We start from the raw sequence: 23,092 nt of genomic DNA, 5'->3' as shown, positions 1-23,092 counted from the left end.
GGAACAGCAGAACTGTTCTGAAGAAGAGTCATACGGACTCGAAACGTTAACTCTGTCTTTCTCTCCACAGATGCTGTCAGACCTGCTCAGTTTTTTTCAGCAATTTTTGTTTTTGTTTCAGATTTCCAGCATCCGCAGTATTTTGCTTTTATATTAAGGCTGTATTTAAATTGGACTATTAAGGAATTAATAGCATAATGGCACAGATGGAGATGACAGAAATATTAAAATATTATTTTGCTTTGGTATTTACCAGGAAGATAGAACAGGTGGACATGATTTTGAATGATGCGATGAGGTGAGCAATGAGATAAGTGCATTTAAAATAAAAAGAGAGGGAATGTATTGAACAAACTAAACAAACTCAGGCCAAAGCCCCTAGCCTGGATAGATTGCATTCATGTATCATAAAAGAATCTAGGGAAGAGATAGCAAAGGCATTAATCCTTATATTTAATAAATCGTTGGGAAAAGGTGCAGTGCCAGAGCACTATCAGATAGCTATTGTAATTCCTATAATTTAAAAGGGGGACAGAACATGGGGAGGTGGTGGCATAGTGGTAGTACTCCAGAGACCCAGGGTAATGCTCTGAGGACCCAGGTTCAAATCCCACCAGATGGTGAAATTTGAATCCAATAAAAATCTGGAATTAAAAGTCGAAAGATGACCATGACACCATTGATGATTGTTGTAAAAACCCGTCTGGTTCACTAATGTCCTTTAGGGAAGGAAATCTGCTGTCCTTACCTGGCCTGGCCTACATGTGACTCCAGACCCACTGTAATGTGGTTGACCCTTAAATGCCCTCTGAACAAGGGATGGGCAGCGACACACACATCCCATGAACGAATTTTTTTTTTTAAAGTTCAGGAATTTACAGACCAGTCAGCTTAACATCAGTGGTATGAAAAATAATGGAACCCTTACTAGAAGAACATGTAGAAAAGAGAAATATAATAATGAATAGTCAAAAGGCAAAATTTAGCTTGACCAAAGTTGTTGAAAGTTTTGAGGAGGTTACAGAGAGAGTGGACAATTGTAATGGAATAGCTGTAATTTGCCTAGATTTCAAAAGGCCTTTGACAAGGTGCCTCAATTTGACTCATAATGAATTAGGTCAAAGAATGTGGAGTCGGGGGACAAGTGGCAGAGTGGATTGCTAGCTGGCTTCCAGACAGAACGTGGGAATAAAGAGTAGTTATTCAGGATGGTGTGAGATGGGAAGTGGTGTTCCACAAGTATCAGTACTGGGACCGCTGCTGTTCACAATTTATATTAACAATTTGGATTTTGGATCAAAATTACAATTTCTAAATTTGCAGATGGCACCAAATTAGGAGGGGGGTGTTGGTGGGTGTGGGGAGTGTGTGGGTGATAGTACTTAGGTGGACTGCGGCAAGTTACAGGAGAAAGTTCATAAATTTGCAGAATGGGCAAATAATTGGCAAACGAAGTTCAACACAGAGGTAGTACATTTTGGTGGGAAGGATAGGGAGGTCAGATTACTTGCAAGTGGAAGTCTAGGTGGGGCAGGGTAACAAAGGGAATACAAATGCATCAATCACTAAAAGTTGTGCCACAGTTAGCAGGACCATAAACCAAACCAAGCATTACTCTTTATTTCTAGTGGGATAAAATTGAAAAGTAGGGCAGTTATGCTAAATCTGTATCGAAGCTTGATTAGACTACTGCGTGCAGTTCTAATCGTCTTATAATGAAAAAGGATATAGAGGCACTAGAGAGGGCGCAGAGAAGATTTTACAAGGGTGATACTAGGAATGTGTGGGTATACTTATCTGGTAAGAATGGACAAAGTGGGTCTCTTCTCTCTCGAAAAAAGAAGGCTGCGGGGTGACCAAATGGAGATCTTTAAAATTATAAAAGGTTTTGACAGAGTGGATACAGAGAGAATGTTTCCTCTTTTGAGGGAAGAGCATTACTGGAGGTAATTGATATAAGATAATCACCAAGGAATCCGATAGGGAATTCAAAACAAAACTTCTTTATCCAAAGAGTGGTCAGAATGTGGAACTCGCTACCACAGGGAGTGGTTGAAACAAGTAGTGTAGATGGATTTAATGGGAAACTATACAAGCATTTGAGGGTGAAGAGAATAGATAGTTACAATGGTAGATTTAGATGAGAAAAAATAGGAGGAAGCTCGAGTGATGAATAAATACCAGCATGGACTGGTTGGGCTGAATGGCCTGTTTCTGTAATGTATATGTCATAATCCTATGTCATAATTTGTCCCCTCAGTTCTGGGTCATACCCAAGTTCTTTTCACTTCTAGTCAGTCCAACTCTGGCAAACTAGGCTTCGGCTACTTGGCGGCGTGAGTTTTAAATTCAGATATAACTGGAAAGGTGTGTACAATAACATCCCTCTGGAGTTGGTATTGAGATTACTTCACTTTTTTTATATAGATCAATGCCCTGGAATAGTTATAGTGGTCTTAATTTCAAAGTTTGCAAATGGAAGAAGGCTTTGATGTAGTAAATTCTGGAAAGGATAATGCCAACTTCAAGAGGACATAGGAAAATGGCAGGCACATGGCTGATGAAATTTAATGTAGAAAAGTGTGAACTGATGCTATTTGGAAGTAATAAGGAGGGGGAAAATTTACCAGAATGGTAATAGGGATGAGAGACTCCCATTATATGGAGAAACGAGAGAAGCTGGGATTGCTCCTCCTTTGAGCAGAGAAGTTAAGGGCAGATTTAATTGAGGTCTTTAAAATTGCGGGACCTGATTGCGCACATGCAGAGCACTAATTGCATTGGTAAATGGCTTGTTTAACCAAAGAACACAGATTTAAGATAATTAGCATAAACCTAAGAAGGAAATGAGTTTATGTTGCACATTGTGATCTGGAGTACACTATATGAAAAGGGAATTGGGTATTTACTGTATTTGAAAAGGAGAACTTTGCAGCGCTGTGGGAAAAATCAGGGGGTGTGGGAGTAATTGGATACTTATTTCAAAGAGCTAGCAGAGACATGATGAGTCAAATGGCCGCCTCCTTCTGTGCTGAATGATTCTATGATGACACAATTTATTCCTAGTGGCAGATTCATACAATGCTGGGTTGCCATTATCCATTGTTCCACTTTTGACTGCACATAGGTATTTCACTTTGAAGGGAAGTGAACTGTAGTTTGAGTTTTATTCAGGTAGGAAGAGATCTTGGGTTTCAGTTTGGTAGAGAAATATTCTTTCCATCTAAAATACAGGACCAGTACACCACTCTATCACCCCTGGGTTAGTAACGGAATTCAATCAGCAACGAACATTCTCAGAAGATAGAAATGAGCCACACTCTGAATTGGCTGGGACTAGTGAGAAAGTGTTTGTCACCTTCGACCCACCCACTTGCACCTAGCTTTGGACTCAAATCAGTCCAACCTACAGGTTCAGCTGTTGATCTGATATTGGGTGTGGGTCTGTGACCAGCACTTAAATGTTATTTTCTGGCACACGTTTCAGTTGCTTTTTTAATTTTAAACAGTGCCTGTGTTTCAAAAGTGAGTTTTGCTTTGAAGCTGTGCAAAGTGCTATAATAATGTGTTGGTATTTTATTTTGCAATTTTTTTTTTCTTGAGTGGCAAAGCAAGACCTTTCCCTACCACCAAATAGGAAATAGATTTACAGCTCCCTATGACCATGTCTGGAAAGTTGTGTCCAGGCATATTGAGCAGTCAATTAAATTATCATCGTTCAAAGGTGGAACTTTTTTAAATCAACATAAATGTCCTCCCGGATGGTAGGTTTCTGTAGCAACCAAAATTTCACTATATTTAGTGTCATGAATACAAATGGATTGTTTAAAAAGTAATGTTATCATAATCATGGTGAGCAGTTAGAATAACTGACATTTGAATAAAAAAAACCCATGGAGCAATAACGCACATTTCAAACAGGGCCATTGTTTTCATGTCATTGTCGAAACAATGCGTCATTTGCTGTAAGTGCACAAACAATTTTGGAAAAATAGTTTTCAACTGTAATTTCGCAGTTGATTTTGAGCTCTATACAATTAATCCGAAATGTCATCCACTTGAACAAATGATGAGTATGCCGTGGGCCAAATTATTCTGAGAGTGGTGAAAGAATAGTACCTGCTATGTTAGACTTGCACATAAAATTTCCATAGGATTTTGCATGTTAAGTTGATGCCAGCAGGATGGCCAAATGACATAGCACCTTCTACAGGACACTTGGGTCCTGTATGAACAGAGCACATAGCTGTATCTCCTTTGTTAGGAAGTGACGGTTAAAATAATGTCAAATGAGGTGCTGAGAGCAAAATAAAGAGAGGGAAGCAAAAATTGAAGATTAAGGTGGGACTGGGGGTGTGTGGAAGATGAAAAAAAATCTCCAATAATTATTAAAAGCTGAAGAAAAGAGACTCCACACTTGTTACTTTTCAGTGCCAGAGAGGTTGTTTGTAATTAAGGTTTATTATGCATTTATAAGAATACTGAGTTAAATGGGCAAGCCCTTTTTCCAGCACATTTAGTCCATATCCAACATCAGGAGCATTGGAGCATAGAAAATGGGAGCAGGAGTCGGCCATTCAGCCCTCCAAGCCTGCTCTGCCATTCAACTAGATCATGGCTAATCTTCTACCTCAATGCCATTTTCCCACACTATCCCCATATCCCTTGATGAATTGAATGTACTTGATGACTGAGCCTCCACAGCCCTCTGAGGTAGAGAATTTCAAAGGTTTACCAGCCTCTGAGTGAAGAAGTTCCTCCTCATCTCAGTCCTAAACCCTTTATTCTGAGACTGTGCCCCCTGGTTCTAGACTCTGCAGGGTAACTTTCACATCTTTCCACATCTGCCCTCTTCTTGCCCGCTCACTTAACCTGTCTAAATCCCCTAAGACCTCTTTACATCCTCCTCTCAACTCATTCCAGTTGGTTTTGTGTCATCCGCAAACTTAGAAATGTTACATTTGGCCACCATAAGACATAGGAGCAGAAATTAGGCTGTTCGGCCCATCGAGTCTGCTCCGCCGTTCAATCATGGCTGATAAGTTTCTCAACCCCATTCTCCCGCCTTCTCCCCGTAACCTTTGATCCCCTTACCAATCAAGAACCTATTTATCTCGGTCTTAAATACACTCAATGACCTGGCCCTACAGAGCCTTCTGGGGCAGTGAATTCCATAGATTCACCACTCTCTGGCTAAAGAAGTTTCTCCTTATCTCTATTCTAAAAGGTCTTCCCTTTACTCTGAGGCTGTGCCCTCGGGTCCTAGTCTCTCCTACTAATGGAAACATCTTCCCCACGTCCACTCTATCCAGGCCTTTCAGTATTCTGTAAGTTTCAATCAGATTCCCCCTCATCCTTCTAAACTCCATCGAGTATAGACCCAGAGTCCTCAAACGTTCCTCATATGTTAAGCCTTTTATTCCTAGGATCATTCTCGTGAACCTCCTCTGGACCCTCTCCAGGGTCAGCACATCCGTCTTGAGATACGGGGCCCAAAATTGCTCACAATATTCTAAATGTGATCTGACCAGAGCCTTATAAAGCTTCAGCAACACATCCCTGCTTTTATATTCCAGTCCTCTCGAAATAAATGCCAACATTGCATTTGCCTTTCTAACTACCGCGTCAACCTGCAAGTTAACCTTAAGAGAATCCTGGACTAGGACTCCCAAGTCCCTTTGCACTCCAGATTTCTGAATTCTCTCCCTATTTAGAAAATAGTCTATGCCTCTATTCTTCCTACCAAAGTGCATGACCTCACACTTCCCCACATTGTATTCCATCTGTCACTTCTTTGCCCATTCTCCTAACCTGTCCAAATCCTTCTGCAGCCTCCCTGCCTCCTCAATACTACCTGTCCCTCCACCTATCTTTGTATCATCTGTAAACTTAGCCAGGATGCCCTCAGTTCCTTCATCTAGATCATTACTGTATAAAATGAAAAGTTGTGGTCCCAACACTGACCCCTGCGGAACTCCACTAGTCACCGGCTAGTCACCATATTGAAATCATTGATATAAATTGTGAATAGCTGGAGCCCAAGCACTGATCCTTTCAGTACCTCACTAGTTACAGCCTGCCAACCTGAGAATGACCTGTTTATTCCTACTCTGTTTTCTGTCCGATGGCGAATTCTCAATCCATGCCAGTATTTTACCCCCAATCCCATGTGCTCTAATTTTGCTTACTGACCTGTGTGGGACCTTAACAGAAGCCTTCTAAAAATCCAAATACACCGCATCCACTGGTTTCCTCTGTTATGACCGATGCAGTTGGTAAAGCGGAGTTATTTTAAAAATCCCAGAGGGAAACTTTCAGCAACTGTCAACCAATAATTTCAAGTGTTATGATTGAGATGTGACTCTAAACTCAGGAATCAGACCACTAGTTCTTGAGGCTTTGCATTAAACTAAATGAAACATCTTATTAATTTGCACAGGTTAAAATATATGTATACATGGCTACAAATTACTACTAGCATAACTTTTAAATTCCCAAACTAATCTCCATTAAGGCAACAGCAACGTAGACTTAACCAAACAAAAACAAAAAATGCTGGAAAACCTCAGCATGTCTGACAGCATCTGTGGAGAGAAGACAGAGTTAACGTTTCGAGTCCGTATGACTGAAGAAGAGTCTGAAGAATAGTCATACGGACTCCAAACATTAACTCTGTCTTCTCTCCAAAGATACTGTCAGATTTGCTGAGTTCTTCCAGCATTTTTTGTTTTTGTTTCAGATTTCCAGCATCCGCAGTATTTTGCCTTTATCCTAGACTTAACCAAACACCAGGCAAAGCATTTTCAACAGCAACATGGACTTATGAGTTCAGAATGAGGTTCTTTTTACTGTGGAGCCAGTTGGAGGCTCGTAACTGCTTTTTGATCTTACATTGCCTCTGCCCTGCATACCCGAAAACTACTGACATTATACCTGCCAGCCCCATTGAATGTTAATTCTTATTGTATCAACAACCTCTTTGAACTTCACCTTTTAACAATGAAACCCCTTTCATAGTACCAATTTTATTAGTAATATAAACATATGGCTTGGTGGCTGCTGGATAGGCGTCAAGTTTTCACCCTACTTCTTGAATGCTCGATTCAAAAAATGTAAATGCACGCTATCTCTCTTCCATATCAAAACTAGTACCTATCAAAGCACCCAAGTTAGCTGGCTTTAATCCAATTAAGACACACCCGCAGACTAAACCTCTATTTTAAAAGAAAAATATTTTCCAAAATATTAAATACATTAATAGCTTCATGACACCCCTTATCTTTTGTCATTACATCCTCAAAAAAACTCTAGCAAGTTTGTCAAACATGATTTCCCTTCCATAAATCCATGTTGACTCTCCCCACTCCTACCATTATTTTTTAAGTGTTCGGTTATCTCATCCTTTATAGTAGATTCTAGCATTTTCCCTACTGATGTCAGGCTAACAGGTCTGTAGCTCTTGGTTTTCTTTCTCCCACCTTTCTTAAATAGTGGGGCTACATTGCCGTTCACTGTTTTTGAACAGGGAATCAGATAGCGGGGTAATATTAACAGTTTATGGAGGAGTAGCACATAAGGGGCAGCGACTTTCCAGACTTGTGCATTTAGCTGCATCTGTAAATAAGTAAAAGGGAGAGCTATTAGCCTCACTGTTGCTCTTGTAGCAAGCTCTGGCTTTTGTTTTACTGGCTTCCTTTGGCACTTCTGAGGTTTTATGCAGATTATCATGTGACCTGCAGTTAAATCAGTTCTTTTATGTTAACAGAGCTGCCTGGAGTTCAGCCTGAGGATTCAGGAGTTCATTGAACTCATTCGACAAAACAAGAGGCTGGAAGCTGTCAGGTACATTATAAAGTTACCATTTGCCCTTGAAATGTGGAGGTGCAAAGTAGATACGATATGTTGTCTTAAAATAATTTCTATGGCTTCTAATTTAGTTGGTGTAGTCCCATCACTAACATTTATATAGATGCTAATTTGGGTTTTTTAAATGAATAATGCTCCATTGCAGTAATTAACTGCCATTATTGGCTGTATGACTGTCTCAAACATGGATAATGTTTTAAAATTTTTAGAATAATTTATTTTCAATCTGATACTATTTAACATTTTTTGAACGTTTAATTTATAGCTCTTGTGTGTCATTTTGCCTATTTTGTTTTTTTTTGCCTTTTTGGTGTCTCCAGTGAGTAGTTCGTTCATCACTCCCTTGTCCTAGCTCTCCTGTAAACCAGTTTCTCCCTCATCATCCTAATTGCTTGGTTTACCCTCATGATGTATCTTTGCTTCTTGATTTTCATGTTTGGATAGTGGTGTCATGACAGCTTCTTATAGGTTTTTTTTTGTTACAAGCACGCACACTGATCCTGGTTTTCTAAACCTGCCATTTATTGCTGTTACAGTTATGTCTACCAGTTTAGCATAGCTTCCTTTTCACATTCTGCAGAAACTGAACCCCTACATTGAGACCAACATTATTTCATCCACCTTCACACCTGATTAATGCCATGTTTCTGCAACACTAAGTTTGGTGAGAAGGTAGCACACCTAAAAAAACTGCAGATTCTGGAAACCTAAAATAAAAAACAGAAAATGTTGGAAATACCCAGCAGCTGTGGCAGTACCTGTGGAGAGAGAAACAGAGATAATATTCCAAATCAATGAGCTTTCATCAGAACTGGGAAAAAGTCAGCAAACTTATTTGAAACTTTGTTGTAATGCATTTATTTATGGTACAAATAACCTGTAATATTGCTCGCAAATATGAATTAAAAAAAATACATGCATTCTTTAGGCTTATTGGTTTTATGATGATGTCATTCATGCCTCATTTCTAAGCAGAGGGCCACTCTCATGGCTCTGTATGAATATTCAAGCTTCTCACTTCTGAAAACCTCCAGTGTTGTATCCAAACTGCTCCTGTCCACAACACCAACACTGGGAGATCCTTTTTCCCCCTTTCCAGAAGCCCAAATTAGGATCAACAGCAATATTATTTCCTTGGTTCCTCCCACAGCATAATTAGATGTGATGCAAGACTATTGCCTGTCTTGTTCATAATCGTTTTAGGTGCTTTGATGCATTAAAACATTGTTCTGTTGTCCTGTTTTATGTGTTTTTAGCTTGTCCAGAATTCAATGTGCACTCTATTTGTTAAAGTGCTTTTTTCCTTTTGCTGCCTCAATTTGCTTGATACCCTGAGAATTTTTTCCATTTGCTGTTCTGAGATGAACTTGTATGACCCTTTCGCTCTTGCTACCCATTATATACATGCTAGTGTTTTTTTTGCCCAAGTTATTATATCATTGTTCTTTGACCTTGGTTTTGGCTAAAAGTAGGTGGTCATGTGATTTCTGCCATCAGAGCTAATGATTCAACATAAGGATTTTGCACGTAATAGCTACTGGTCAGCTGTGAGTGAGGTATTATTTCAAGTAGTTATTAAACACCATTATATCTGAGCTGTCTCAGGTGCTGAGGAAGTGCATGTTTCTTCTCAATGACTCATGTCAGCCTTTAAGAAATATGGGTATCCTGTTGTGTTTTATGTATTAACTGTTTCGAAGGTAAAAGGTGGTAATAAGCATTACATTCCATGTTTTGCTGGCCTGTAAAAATTTTCATCAACTGCTTAACCTGTATCATCTACAATCTGGCTACATTAAAATGCATGGTAATTAGTTTTTCAATAGCTCAGCTGTTTCAGCACAATTCTGCAGCCAACGGACCCATTACAATAGATGTTTAGTTAGCCACAGTAATTATAGTTGGTTCATCAATCTCATGAAAGAGTCATGCTGAAACAGCTCAGCTCTTGCAAGCCTAAACTCCTTACGTTGCAACACAGTTACAATGCAGGTGAAATGTTGACAAAAAAGGTTGGCAGAAGCAAAGCAAAAGGGTGCAGTATCTGAGGTGTAACAGTGAGTGCGTTTTACTCCAAGTTGAACCTTTGCTGGATAGCACAGATTCAGGGAGCAATCCAGAAAGATTTTTCAATATAGTGATCACTGAAATTGTTGAGGCGTTACTGGAGCACTGTCGATCATCATCTCCATGTGGATGAAGAACAGAAAATTAACATGTAGATGTAGCAAGCTATTAGGAAGGCAAATGGCTTGTTAACTTTTATTTCAAGAGCGTTGAGTACAAGAACAAGGAAGTCTTGCTGAAACTGGAGTACTATGTTGAGTTCTATCTCTTGCCCAAGGAAAGGAATACTTCCCTTGGAGAGGGTGTAATGAAAGTTTACTAGATTGATTTGAGATGAGGGTTGTCTTATGAGTAGAAAGGGACTATATTCTGCAGTTTAGAAAAATGAGAAATGATTTGAATTAGATAATTACCTGAAGAGAGAATTTACAGGGCTAACGGGAATAGGCAGGAGAGTGGGACCAGTTTGTTTCTTGGAGGTTCAACGATCTATGAGCTACTGGGGATAGTTGATGAGTAGTTTTACTAAAATCTATTTATTTACTAAAATCTATTTATTTACAAGACATCCCCGTAAGTACATGGTTTCTAGGACACAAGCTGTTCTACATCTTGCCCTCTTGGAGCCTCTTGGTCATGTGACCCTTGATGTCACCGCTACATCATAAATAACATCATTGTCTTATTAATATAATCATTAACCCATTATTCTACATCTCCGCAAGCATAATCTCAAAACTTAAATTCTTCTGTTTATTCATTTACAAAACTACTTACATTCTAGCCATCTCTCCCACGCCCCCCCACCCACCAAAGTCATAACCTCAGGTTGAGCTTGTCTGGTGGTTTGATAGCCTTCCCCGATGTCGTCTTGAGTATTATCAGTTGGGGATACTGGAGTACGGCTAGTTCCTGGACTTCGACACCATGCCTGGGGGTGTTTGCAGTAGAGTCCGTGTCGTCGGTCTCCTCGTGATAATGTTGGTAGGATTGGTTCCTTGTAGCCACTAGGAATACCAGGGCCTTTCTATTCCTTTGTACATTGGAATTTGGAGCAGGAGTAGGCCACTCAGCCCCTCGAGCCTGCTGTGCCATTCAATAAGATCATGGCTGATCTGAATGTAACCTCAACCCCACATTCTGCCTACCCCCGATAACCTTTCACCCCCTTGTAAATCAAGGATCTGTCTAGCTCTGCCTTGAAAATATTCAAAGACTCTGCTTCCACTACCTTTTGAAGAAGAGAATTCCAAAGACACTCAATCGTCAGAAAAAATTTCTCTCCATCTCTGTCTCAAATGAGCGACCCTTTATTTTTAATCAGTGACCCCCTAGTTCTAGATTCTCCCACAAGAGGAAACATCCTCTCCACGTCCATCCTGCCAAGACCCCTCAGGATTCAATTAAGCCCCCTCTTACTCTTCTAAATTCCAGTGGATACAAGCCTAACCTGTTCAGTCTTTCCTCATAAGACAACCCACCCATTCCTGGAATTAGTCTAGTATACTTTCTCTGAGCTGCTTCTAATGTCTTTCTGTCAACAAGGAGACCAGTACTGTACACACTACTCTAGAGGTGGCCTCATCAATGCCCTGTACAACTGAAGCATAACCTCCCTACTTTTGTAATCAATTCCCCTCACAGTAAATGATACATTAGCTTTCCTAATTACTTGCTGTACCTGCATACTAACCTTTTGTGATTCATGCACTAGGACACCCAGATCCCTCTGAATCTGAGCTTTGCAATCTCTCATCATTTAGATAATAAGCTTTTTTATTCTTCCTGCCAAAATTAATGATTTCCCATTTGCCTGCATTATTATCCATTTGCCAGATCTTTGCCTACCTATGACACTTTGTAACCTTCTTACGTCCTCTTCACAATTTACTTACCTACCTATCTGTGTTTTCAGCAAATTTAGCAACCGTTCCTTCAGTCCCTTCACCCAAGTCATTGATATAAATTGTAAAAAGTTGAGGCCCCAGCACTGATCCCTGTGGCACACCACTCGTCACATCCTGCCAACCAGAAAAAGACCCATCTATGCCAATTCTCGGCTTCCTGTTAGCTAGCCAATCTTCTATCAATGTCAATATGTTATTCCCTACACCATGACCTTTTATTTTCTGCAATAACCTTTGATGTTGCACTTTATCAAATGCATTCTGGAAATCTAAGTACAACACATCCACTGGTTCCTCTTGTAAACCTCTTCTGCACCCTTTACAATGTGTTCACATCCTTCCTATAGTGTGGTGCCCAGAACTGTACACAGTACTCCAGCTGAGGTATAACTAATATCTTACATAAGCTCAACATAACCTCCTTGCTCTTGTAGTCTATGCCCTTATTGATAAAGCCCAGGATACGGTATGCTTTATTCACTGCTCTCTCCACCTGTCCTGTCACCTTCAATGATCTATGCACATATATACCCAGGTCCCTCTACTCCTGCCTCCCCTTAAGAATTGTACCCCTTATTTTATATTGTCTCTCCATGTTCTTCCTTCCAAAATGAATCATCTCTCACTTCTCTGCATTGAACTTCATCTGCCACCTATCTGCCCACTCCACCAACTTGTCTATGTCCTTTTGAAGTTCTACACTGTTCTCCTTGTAGCTTACAATGTTCCCAAGTTTCGTTTCATCTGCAAACTTTGAAATTGTCCCCTGCACACCAAGTTTTAGATCATTAATGTGTATCGGGAAAAGCAAGGGTCTGAAGACTGACCTCTGGGTAACTCCACTACAAACCTCCTTCCAGCCTGAAAAATTGACCAGTACCCTCTGAATCTTATTACTCAGCCAATTTTGTATCCACATTGCTACTGTCCCTTTTATTCCATAAGCTATAAGTTTTCTCTTAAGTCAGTTGTGTGATGCTGTATTGAATGCCTTTTGAAAGCCCATGTACACCATACCAACAGCATTACCCTCATCAACCCTCTCTGTTACCACTTCAAAAAACTCCAGAAAGTTAGTTAAATGCGATTTCCCCTTTTGAAATCCATGCTGGCTCTTTCTAATCAACCCACAATTTTCCATGTGACCACTAATTCTATCCCGAATAATTTTTCCAGAAGCTTCCCTAACACTGAAGTTAAACTGACAGGTCCGTAATTGCTGGGCTTATCCTTAAAACCCTTCTTGAACAAGGGTGTAATTTTGCAATTCTCCAGTCCTCTGGCACCTCCCTGAATCTAGGGAAGACTAAGAGATTATGGCCAGTGCCCCTTCAATTTCCATTCTCTCTTCCTTCAATATCCTTGGATGCATCTCATTCGGTCCCGGTGCCTTGTCAAGCACCAACAATTTATCCAACATTTACTCTGTATCAATTTTAAGCCCTTCTAGTGATACAATTTCTTCCTTCTGTCACTGTGGCCTGGATAGCATCTGCTTCCTTGATAAAGATAGGTGCAAAGTATTCATTTAACACCTTGGCCACGCCCCCTGCCGCCATCTGTAAATCTCCTTTTTGGTCCCTAATAGGACCTATTGCTCCTTTTACCACCCTGTTATTATCTGATAGAGGACTTTGGGATTCCCCTTTATGTTGGCTACCAGTCTTCTCTCATAATCTCTCTTCGCTTCTCTTATCTGCTTCTTCACCTCCCTTCTGCATTCCGCTTGGTTCTCAGCTGTATTTCCTACCTGACCTCGGTCATAAGCACACTTTTTCTTCTTTACCTTAATTTTCTATCTCCTTTTTCATCTAGGGAGCTCTGAATTTGTTTGTCCTACCTTTCCCTTTTGAGGGAATATACCTTGACTGTGCCTGAACTATTTCTTCCTGGGCCTGAGTTGATGTTGGAATGAAGGAAGTTAGGTTCTCAAAACGACTGCCCATCAATAATTCGGATGGCAAAAAACCATTTGTCAGTGGCGCAGCCCTGTAGTTGAGTAAGGCTAGCTGCAGATCATTGTTGTTCTTAAATGTTTTGATGGTTTTCACCCTTCGCTGGCTTTCACCCCTCACTCTGCTTCACCATTTGCCTGTGGATCATGTGGTGAACTAGTGATGTGGTAGAACCTGTATACTGCTGCGAATTGTTGGAAATGATCGTTTATAAACTGTGGACCGTTGTCCAACACAACCTCATCTGGAATGCCATGGGTAGTGTAGGTGTGTTTCAAAGCTTTTACCACAGCTTCTGTGGTTGTGGTATGGACTCCGCTGATTTCCAACCAGCGAGAATAATAGTTGATGACTAAAAGGTTTTTCCTTCAAAGTCAAACAGATCTACTCCAAGCCTTTGCCATGGCCTGGATGGAAATGTTGAAAGTAACAGTGGTTCAGTTGGCTCTTGGCTGTTGATGGTGCAAGTATGGCGTGTCGAAATAAGGGCTTTGTTAGATTTTGAGATTCCAGGCCACCATACTGATTATTGTGCCATTGCTCTGCATTTGGTAATGACCAAGTGACCAGCAAGGAGCTTGTCTTCTCTCATTGTTTTGGGGATAACGAGCCTATTATTAAAGACAAGGAGTTCATCGACAATCTTTGTTGTTTGTGGTATTGTCGTAACATCTGATTGCCTGGGGCATATTCAGGCCAACCTTCTCGGCAGTATATTCGGACTTGGCTGCGTTCCATGCCTTTCAACTGGGTGTCTCTGACTGCCCACCATTTGCTTGCAGAGACCAGTGGGGTACCTGTGATTGATGAGGAAATTTCTTCCACCTCCGAGATGTGTCAAGTAATGTTCTGTAGCTGTCATTCAACGGGTTGTGAATCTTTGGAATTTTCTGACCCAAAGAGCTGTAGATGCTCAGTTGTTGAGTGTATTCAGGGCTGATAAATAGATTTTTGGACTCAATTGAGGGATATGGGAATAGTGGAAAATTGGAGGTTAAAGATCAGCCATGATCTTATTGAATGGCTGAGCAGGCTCGAGGGATAGTGTGACCTATTGTACTCTGACTTCATATGTTCTTAGCACAGAGATCCCTTGTTTCATATACAGGCTGCTGGAATGTCATGTGCATATTTTCTTTACTGAAGGCAGAATTAAAAATATTCTATATGCAACTGTAGGTCATTTCTTTTACATAAGATATGTAAATGAACAGATTTTAAAAATTCATTCTTGGGATGTGGGCGTAGCTAGCTGGGCCAGCATTTATTGCCCATCCCTAATTGCCCTTGAGAAGGTTGTTGTGAGTTTCCGCCTTGAACTGCTGCAGTCTACGTGGTGTAGATGCACCCAAAGTGCTGTTGGGAAGGAGTTCCAGGATTTTGACCCAGTGATAACAGATATCATAATAAGAACCATGAATTTCCCAAACTCTTATGGTGAAATAATGTCTCAATTTCTAACTCCATTAACATAGGTTCACTTTGATAGAAAAGCTCTTCAAAGCTAACTGGACACGACTTCCAAATGTTGGCAAAATTCATCCACTTTTTCTGTGTCGAAGAGGGATAGGCAGACATCTCAGTTTATTGCTGTTTTGATCCCAGCTGATGTTGCTACTGGGATCTGACTTGTCCAGAGCAGTGAAACCTGGCTTGATAGATTATAATTTTATTTCTTCCTTTTTGTTTAGAAACCGGGAGGGTGGTTACTGAACACATTCACAGGAGTCTGCTAGTGTACTTTTAACAAAATAATAAACAAAAAAAATGAACAAAAATACACTACTCCTTCACCCCAACTATACCTATAAGGTTAACACAAATTACAAACTGTGAACATTATAGAATACAGTCCATGTAAACTAATAGGTGAACAATGGTTGGACATACCACACACCAAAACTAAGCGACAGATGCCACCAATGCAGATTCTTTGGATCTCCCACCAGTCACTCATCACACCGTGAGCCAGTCGGTCTCACTGAAACTCTGTCTTCCTTGCAAGGGTTTCCAATCTTCACACGTTAAGAACTCCCCTTGGAATTCTCCCCCAAATAACACTTTCTCTCATAGAAAATAGGAGCAAGAGTAGGTCATTTGTCCTTTCAAGTCTGCTCCGCCACCCAATATGACCATGGCTGATCCTCTATCTCAACGCGTTGTTTCTGCTCTCTGTCCATACCCCTTGATGTCTTTTTTGTGTCTAGAAATCTATCTATTTCCTTCTTAAATATATTCAGTGACTTGGCCTCCATAGCCTTCTGTGGTAGAGAATTCCACAGGTTTACCACCCTCTGAGTGAAGAAGTTTCTCCTCATCTCAGTTCTGTGTGGCCTAACCTGTATCCTCAGACTGTGACCTTGCTCTAGACTCCCCCCCCCCCCCCACCCCAGCCAGGGGAAGCATCATCCTTTCATCCAGTCTGTCAAGCCTGTCAGAATTTTATACGTTTCAATGAGATCCCCCCTTATTCTTCTAAACTCCAGTGAATGCAGGCCTAGTCAACCCAATGTCTCCTCATATGACAATCTTGCCATCCTAGGAATCAGTCTGGTGAACCTTCACTGCACTCCTCTATGGCAAGTATATCCTTCCTTAGGTAAGGAGACCAAAACTCTACAGTATTTCAGGTGTGATCTTGCCAAGGCCATGTATAGCTGCAGCAAGACATCCTTGCTCCTGTACCCAAATCCTCTTGCAATGAAGGAGAATGTACTATTTGCCTTCCCAACTGCTTGCTGCACGTGCATGCTTGCTTTCAGTGACTGGTGTACAAGGACACCCAAGTCCCTTTGTACATCAACATTTTTCAATCTATCACCATTTAAATAATACTCTGCTATTCTGTTTTTCCTACCGAAGTGGACAACTTCATACTTATCCATATTATATTGCATCTGCCATGTATTTGTCCAATGATTCAACTTGTCTAAATCGTCTTGAAGCCTCTACACTTTCTTCACCATTCATTCCCACCTTTTGTGTCATCAGCAAATTTGGAAATATTACATTTGGTTCCCTCACCCAAATCATTGATATCAATTATGAATAACTGGGGCCCAGGCACTGATCCCTGTGGTACCCCACTAGCCACTGCCTGTCACTCCAAAAAAACACCCATTTATTCCTACTGTTTCCTGTCTGTTAACCAATTCTCAATCCTTGCCAATGTATTACTCCCAATCCCATGTGTTTTAATTTTGCACACTAACCTCTTATGTGGGACTTTATCAAAAGCTTTCAGAAAATCCAAATACACAACATCCACTGGTTTTCCCTTGTCTATTCTGCTAGTTCCGTCTTCAAAACATTCCAGTAGTCTTGTCAAACATGATTTCCTTTAATAAATCCATACTGACTTTGCCTAATCCCTTTAATATTTTCTAATAGACTCAAGTATTTTCCCTACTCCTGATGTTAGGTCAACTGGTCTGTTGTACTCTTTTTTCTCTCCCTCCTTTGAATAGTGGGGTTATATTTGCCACCCTCCAATCAGCTGGGACTGTTCCAGAATCCACAGAATTTTGGAAGATGACAACCAACGCATTCACTATTTCCATGGGCTACCTCCTTTAGTACTCTGGGATGTAGATTATCAGGCCCTCAGGATTTATCGGCTTTCAGTCCCATTAATTTCGTCAGCACTATTTTTTTACAAATAATAATTTCCTTCAATCCCCCCTCCTCATTATACCCTTGGTTCCCTAGCATTTCTGGAAATTATTTGTGTCTGCTTCCGTGAAGACAGAACTAAGGTAGTTGTTTAATTGCTCTGCCATTTCCTTGTTCTCTATTATAAATTATCCTGTTTTGGACTGTCAGGGACTTACATTTGTCTTCACTAATCTTTTTTTATTTACATAGTTATAGAAGCTTTTGCAGTCCGCTTTCATGTTCTTTGCAAGTTTACTCTCATATTATATTTTTCCCCTCTTAATCAATCTCTCGGCCCTCCTTTGCTGAATTCTAAGCTGCTCCCAATCCTCAGGCTTGCTACTTTTTCTAACAACTTCATATGCCTCGTTTTTGGATCTAATACTATCCTTAATTTCTTTTGTTAGCCAAGGTTCGGCCGTGTTACTTGTGTTTTTGAACCAGAAAGTAATGTATGACTGTTGCAATGCATGCATTTATCCCTTAAAAATTAGCCATTATCTATCCACCCATCATGCCTTTGAAGAAGTTCCCCAATCTGTCATAGCCACCTCACCCCTCATACCTTCCTAGTTTCTTTTCTTCAGATTTAGGATCTTGGTTTCAGATTGGACTCTTTCACTTTCCATCCTAATGAACTCTATCTTGTTATGGTCACTAAGATAAAAGCAAAATACTGCGGATGCTGGAAATCTGAAACAAAAACAAAAATTGCTGGAAAATCTCAGCAGGCCTGACAGCATCTGTGGAGAGAAAGACAGATTTAACGCTTTGAGTCCGTATGACTCTTCAGTTCTGAGGATGAGTCATGCGGACTCGAAACATTAACTCTGTCTTTCTCTCCACAGATGCTGTCAGACCTGCTGAGTTTTCCCAGCAATTTTTGTTTTTGTTTCCCATTTTCAGCATCCGCAGTATTTTGTTTTTATCTTCATGTTTAATTGACTGTCACTTCTCTTCCAGGAATGCCTACCTTGAAAAAGTACTGCTCTTCTCCCCGACAGGATTTCCGCTTGTCTCTTTTGCTCTGTTCACCTTCATTGCTTTCCATTTCCCTTCTGGTGTTTGACAAGATGTTTACTAAAACTCACTTTTACAGCTGTATTTCCTTCCTCATTGCCTGTCTCCGTCTCCAACTTATCCCACATGGATTCCAACTGAAGTTCCATCCCTAATATTTCGAACCCACCCAGGATTACAGGTATCTCTGGGGCATACAACGCTCCTCGGACTGCTGTTCTCGCCGCATCCTGAGATCCACACTCAGTGTCATGCGCCGCTATATGAATACACTTGACCTCTCCCTCCAGCAGCACCGACTCACCCTATCTCTAAGCTGCCCTTGCCCCCAGTTTCATTTCATTCTTGATCTCATCCGACGCCCTAACAAGAAACTTTGTCTCTTTCTTTCAGGTGCTAAGGAATGCAAGCTCCAACAACTCATTGATACCAATGCACATCCAGGACCATCCACCTCTTCCCGTCCCTTTGACCCCATCCCGTCTTCTAATCCCAGCCCCGGCCGTGTATTCACCATATTCCCTGGCCTTCCCCTCTCTGATGCTGAACATTCAGTACTCAGCAAAGGGTTCTGAAGAAGAGTCGTACGGACTCGAAACGTTAACTGTCTTTCTCTCCACAGATGCTGTCAGACCTGAGTTTTTCCAGCAATTTTTGTTTTTGTTATGGTCACTGTTCCCTAAAAGAGCCCGCACAACAAGATTATTAATTAACCCCTTCTCATTTTCATAATACCAAATCTATGACATGTCCTCCTCCTTCCTTAACCGAGGTTTTCCACCCACGGTCGTTGACAGGGCCCTCAACCGTGTCTGGCCCATCTCCCGCGCATCTGTCCTCACGCCTTCTCCTCCCTCCCAGAAACATGATAGGGTCCCCCTTGTCCTCACTTATCACCCCACCAGCCTCCGCATTCAAAGGATCATCCTCCGCCATTTCCGCCAACTCCAGCATGATGCCACCACCAAACACATCTTCCCTTCACCCCCCTCCCTGGCGGCATTCCGCAGGGATCGTTCCCTCCAGGACACCCTGGTCCACTCCTCCATCACCCCCTACTCCTTAACCCCCACCTATGGCACCTCCCCATGCCCACGCAGAAGATGCAACACCTGCCCCTTCACTTCCTCTCTCCTCACCGTCCAAGGGCCCAAACACTCCTTTCAAGTGAAGCAGCATTTCACTTGCATTTCCCCTAACTTAGTCTACTGCATTCATTGCTCCCAATGCGGTCTCCTCTACATTGGAGACGCCAAACGCAAACTGGGCGACCATTTTGCGGAACACCTGCGGTCTGTCCGCAAGAAAGACCCAAACCTCCCTGTCGCTTGCCATTTTAACACTCCACCCTGTTCTCTTGCCCACATGTCTGTCCTTGGCTTGCTGCATTGTTCCAGTGAAGCCCAACGCAAACTGGAGGAACAGCACCTCATCTTCCGACTAGGCACTTTACAGCCTTCCGGACTGAATATTGAATTCAACAACTTTAGATCTTGAACTCCCCCTCCCCCCATCCCCACCCCGTTTCTTCCCCCTCCCTTTTCTTTTTTTTTTCAATAATTTATATAGATTTTTCTTTTCCCACCTATTTCCATTATTTTTAAATCTACAACTAATACCTTGTCAGTCTTTCCACCCCACCCCCACTAGAGCTGTACCTTGAGTGTCCTGCCATCCATTCTTAATTAGCACATTTTCTTAGGCAATATCACCACCTTCAACACCTCTTTGATCTTGACATCTTTTGATTATCTGCTCCTATCACTGCTGCTTGTCCCTACAACCACCCCACCCTCAACTTCTCTCCCCCCGCCCCCCACCTTAAACCAGCTTATATTTCACCCCTCTCCTAACTATACTCAGTTCTGTTGAAGGGTCATGTGGACTCGAAACGTCGACTCTTTTCTTCTCCACCGATGCTGCCAGACCTGCTGAGTTTTTCCAGGTAATTCTGTTTTTGTTTTGGATTTCCAGCATCCGCAGTAGTTTTTTGTATTTACCAAATCTATGATATTCTGTTCTCTAGTCAGTTCCTTGACAAGCTGGTCTTTTTAAAAAAAAAAAGTTTTACTGCTAATTTGGTTTGCTCAGTCTATATGTAGATTAAAATCACTCATGATTACTGTAGCACCCTTTTACATGCATCTAATTTCCTGTTTAATGCTGTCCTCTACCTTACCACTGCTGTTTGGAGGCCTATAGGTAACTTCCACTATTGTTTTCCATCCCTTGTTGCTTCTTAGGTCCACCCAGACTGATTCAATATCAAAATTTTCTGAACCAATATCCTTTCTCACTATTGCACTGATTTCATCCTTAACTAACAACGCTACCCCACGTCCTTTTCCTTTTTGGCTGTCCTTCCTAAATATCAAGTACCCTTGGCTATTCCATTCCCAGCCTTGTCCACTCCCCACCCCCGGCCTCTGGCAGCCATGCCTCCGTAATCGCTATCATACTGAACCCGTTTATATCTATTTGCGCTGTTAAGCTGCCTACCTTATTGCGAATGTTCTGTGCATTCAGATACGGTGTCTTTAGATTTGTCTTTTTAACATTTTTACACATTCTTTTTTGTACTATGGCCCTTGTAGGGATTGAAGGTATAGTCTTTTCCTACTGCCTATTAAGGGTCACGTCATTGTTCTTGATGAATGAGCCGTAAGCACAGGTAATCCGGGGGGTGTAGCTTTCTAGTCGTGGACCTGGTTCAGACATGTAGCTTCTAAAAGAGCTCTGTAATAAAGTTAGAATCAAACAGAAACCTGTCCGGTACACTGTCATTACATTTGGCGACAAGGATGGGATAGCTCCGATGCTGCACATCACTTTGTAAATGTGAGTGCATCAATTCTTAAGGAAAAAAGAAAAGTATACTCACCAGTCATGCCATTCTTTGGCAGAATCGACCCTTATGACGCATCCATGGAAGACTGGAGCCAGTATGTAGAGCGCCTTGGTTTTTATTTTGTGGCGAATGAAATTACTGCAGAGGAGAAGCAGAAAGCAATTCTTCTCCGTGTCTGTGGTAGCAAGACATATGACCTCATCCGCAGCCTGATGACCCCGGACATGCCCAAGTCTAAACCTTTTAACGAATTGGTAGACCTCATGAAGACGCATTTTTAGCCGAAGCCACCATTAATAGTGTAGAGGTTTAAGTTTAACTCCAGAGTAAGGGCCCCGGGAGAGTCCTTTGCAGCTTGTGTAGTGAAGTTGAAGCAGTTGACTGAGCACGGTGACTTCGGAGGCACACAGTGATATGTCGTGGGACCGGTTTGTTTCTGGCATTCACGACAATGCCATTCAGCGCCATTTATTCACAGAAGTTAACATTGATTTGAAGCGCACCATAGAAATAGCACTAGCCATGGAAAGTGCTGAGGGACTCGCAGGCTTTACAGAATGTGCAACATGGCGCCATTCTTCAATTGGCGTGGGAACCTACTGCCAGGTGTGGCATGAAAATCAGAGACATGGCAGCGAAGTGAGAGATAGTCTCTGCTGCTCAAAAAATGAAAAAGGTCTAGTGGAAGCATTTCAGCAGCGACTCTGAAGTTAATCTGTTACAGATGCAGGGATAACCAAGTACCGGACATCTACAGATTCAAGGAGGCAGTATGCCATTACTGCCACAAGGAAGGGCACGTAATAAAGCAGTGCAGGGCAAAATTGAGACAGCCCATAAGACAGCTGATCAAAATGATTGAAGTGAATAATATAACAGAACCTGAAGCTGCAGATGCCGATATCTAGTCCCTGTACAATGTCAAAGGAGTAAAAACTGAACCAATAACCGTCACCATTCAAATGAATGGGAAGCCACTAGTAATGGAGGTAGGTACAGGAGCCTCAGCCACAGTGGTGGGAAAACCCACATTTAAACACCTAAATGAAGGTACCCAGCCACTGAATCTCGAGCAAACCATGGCTTAATTGAAGACATACACTGGAGAGTCCATACAGGTAAAAGGCATTGCCACAGTACCTGTGTCCTATAGGCAATAGGCAGCCCAGCTTGTAATGATCATAGTGACAGATAAAGCACCTAATCTTCTGGGCTGAGACTGGTTACAAAAAATTAAGCTTAACTGGTCTGAAATATTTCAAGTGAGAACAGTAGGAGTTCCTGAACTGTTCAGGAAATATGACAGTGTATTTTGTGGCAAACTGGAGAAGTTAAAAAGCTTGTAAGCAAAAATATATGTGGATTTGCAGGCAACACCCCATTCTTTAAGGCCAAACATGTGCCTTATGCCCTAAAGGAGAAGGTGGATGCAGAATTGTGCAGCTTAGAAAAGCTAGGCACCATCCAGCTAATCCAATTTTTAGAATGGGCAGCGCCCATAGACCCTGTGGTGAAACCTGACCAAACTATTCGTATTTTTAAGGGCCACAAATTGACCAGGAACAAGGCAACTAAACTAGATAAATATTGTTACCCGAGGATAGATGACTTGTACGCAAAGCTAGCCGGAGGCAAACCCTATACCAAACTGGACATCAGCCATGCATACCAACAGCTAGAGCTGGATAGCACGTCTAAAGGACATGTGACTGTCAACACGCACAAGGACCTGTATCAATATATATACGCCTATCCTTTGGAGTATCATCTGCATG

General features: G+C 41.6%; 1 protein-coding gene across 2 annotated transcripts in view; it reads left to right on the top strand.

Moving 5' to 3' along the window:
* maea (macrophage erythroblast attacher, E3 ubiquitin ligase) overlaps positions 1–23,092 on the top strand; it is a 171,908-nt gene that overhangs the window by 106,503 nt on the left and 42,313 nt on the right. For both annotated transcript variants that reach the window (XM_078553628.1, XM_078553618.1), the window contains exon 5: positions 7,766–7,842. In XM_078553628.1, coding sequence (XP_078409754.1) covers positions 7,766–7,842 — 77 coding nt within the window. The remainder of the gene's footprint in view (positions 1–7,765; positions 7,843–23,092) is intronic.

The sequence above is a fragment of the Cetorhinus maximus genome, chromosome 1 (assembly GCF_964194155.1).
Source record: "Cetorhinus maximus chromosome 1, sCetMax3.hap1.1, whole genome shotgun sequence".
Lineage (NCBI taxonomy): Eukaryota > Metazoa > Chordata > Chondrichthyes > Lamniformes > Cetorhinidae > Cetorhinus > Cetorhinus maximus.
The sequence above is the reverse complement of the archived record's forward strand: the minus strand, read 5'-3'. Positions and strand labels throughout refer to the sequence as shown.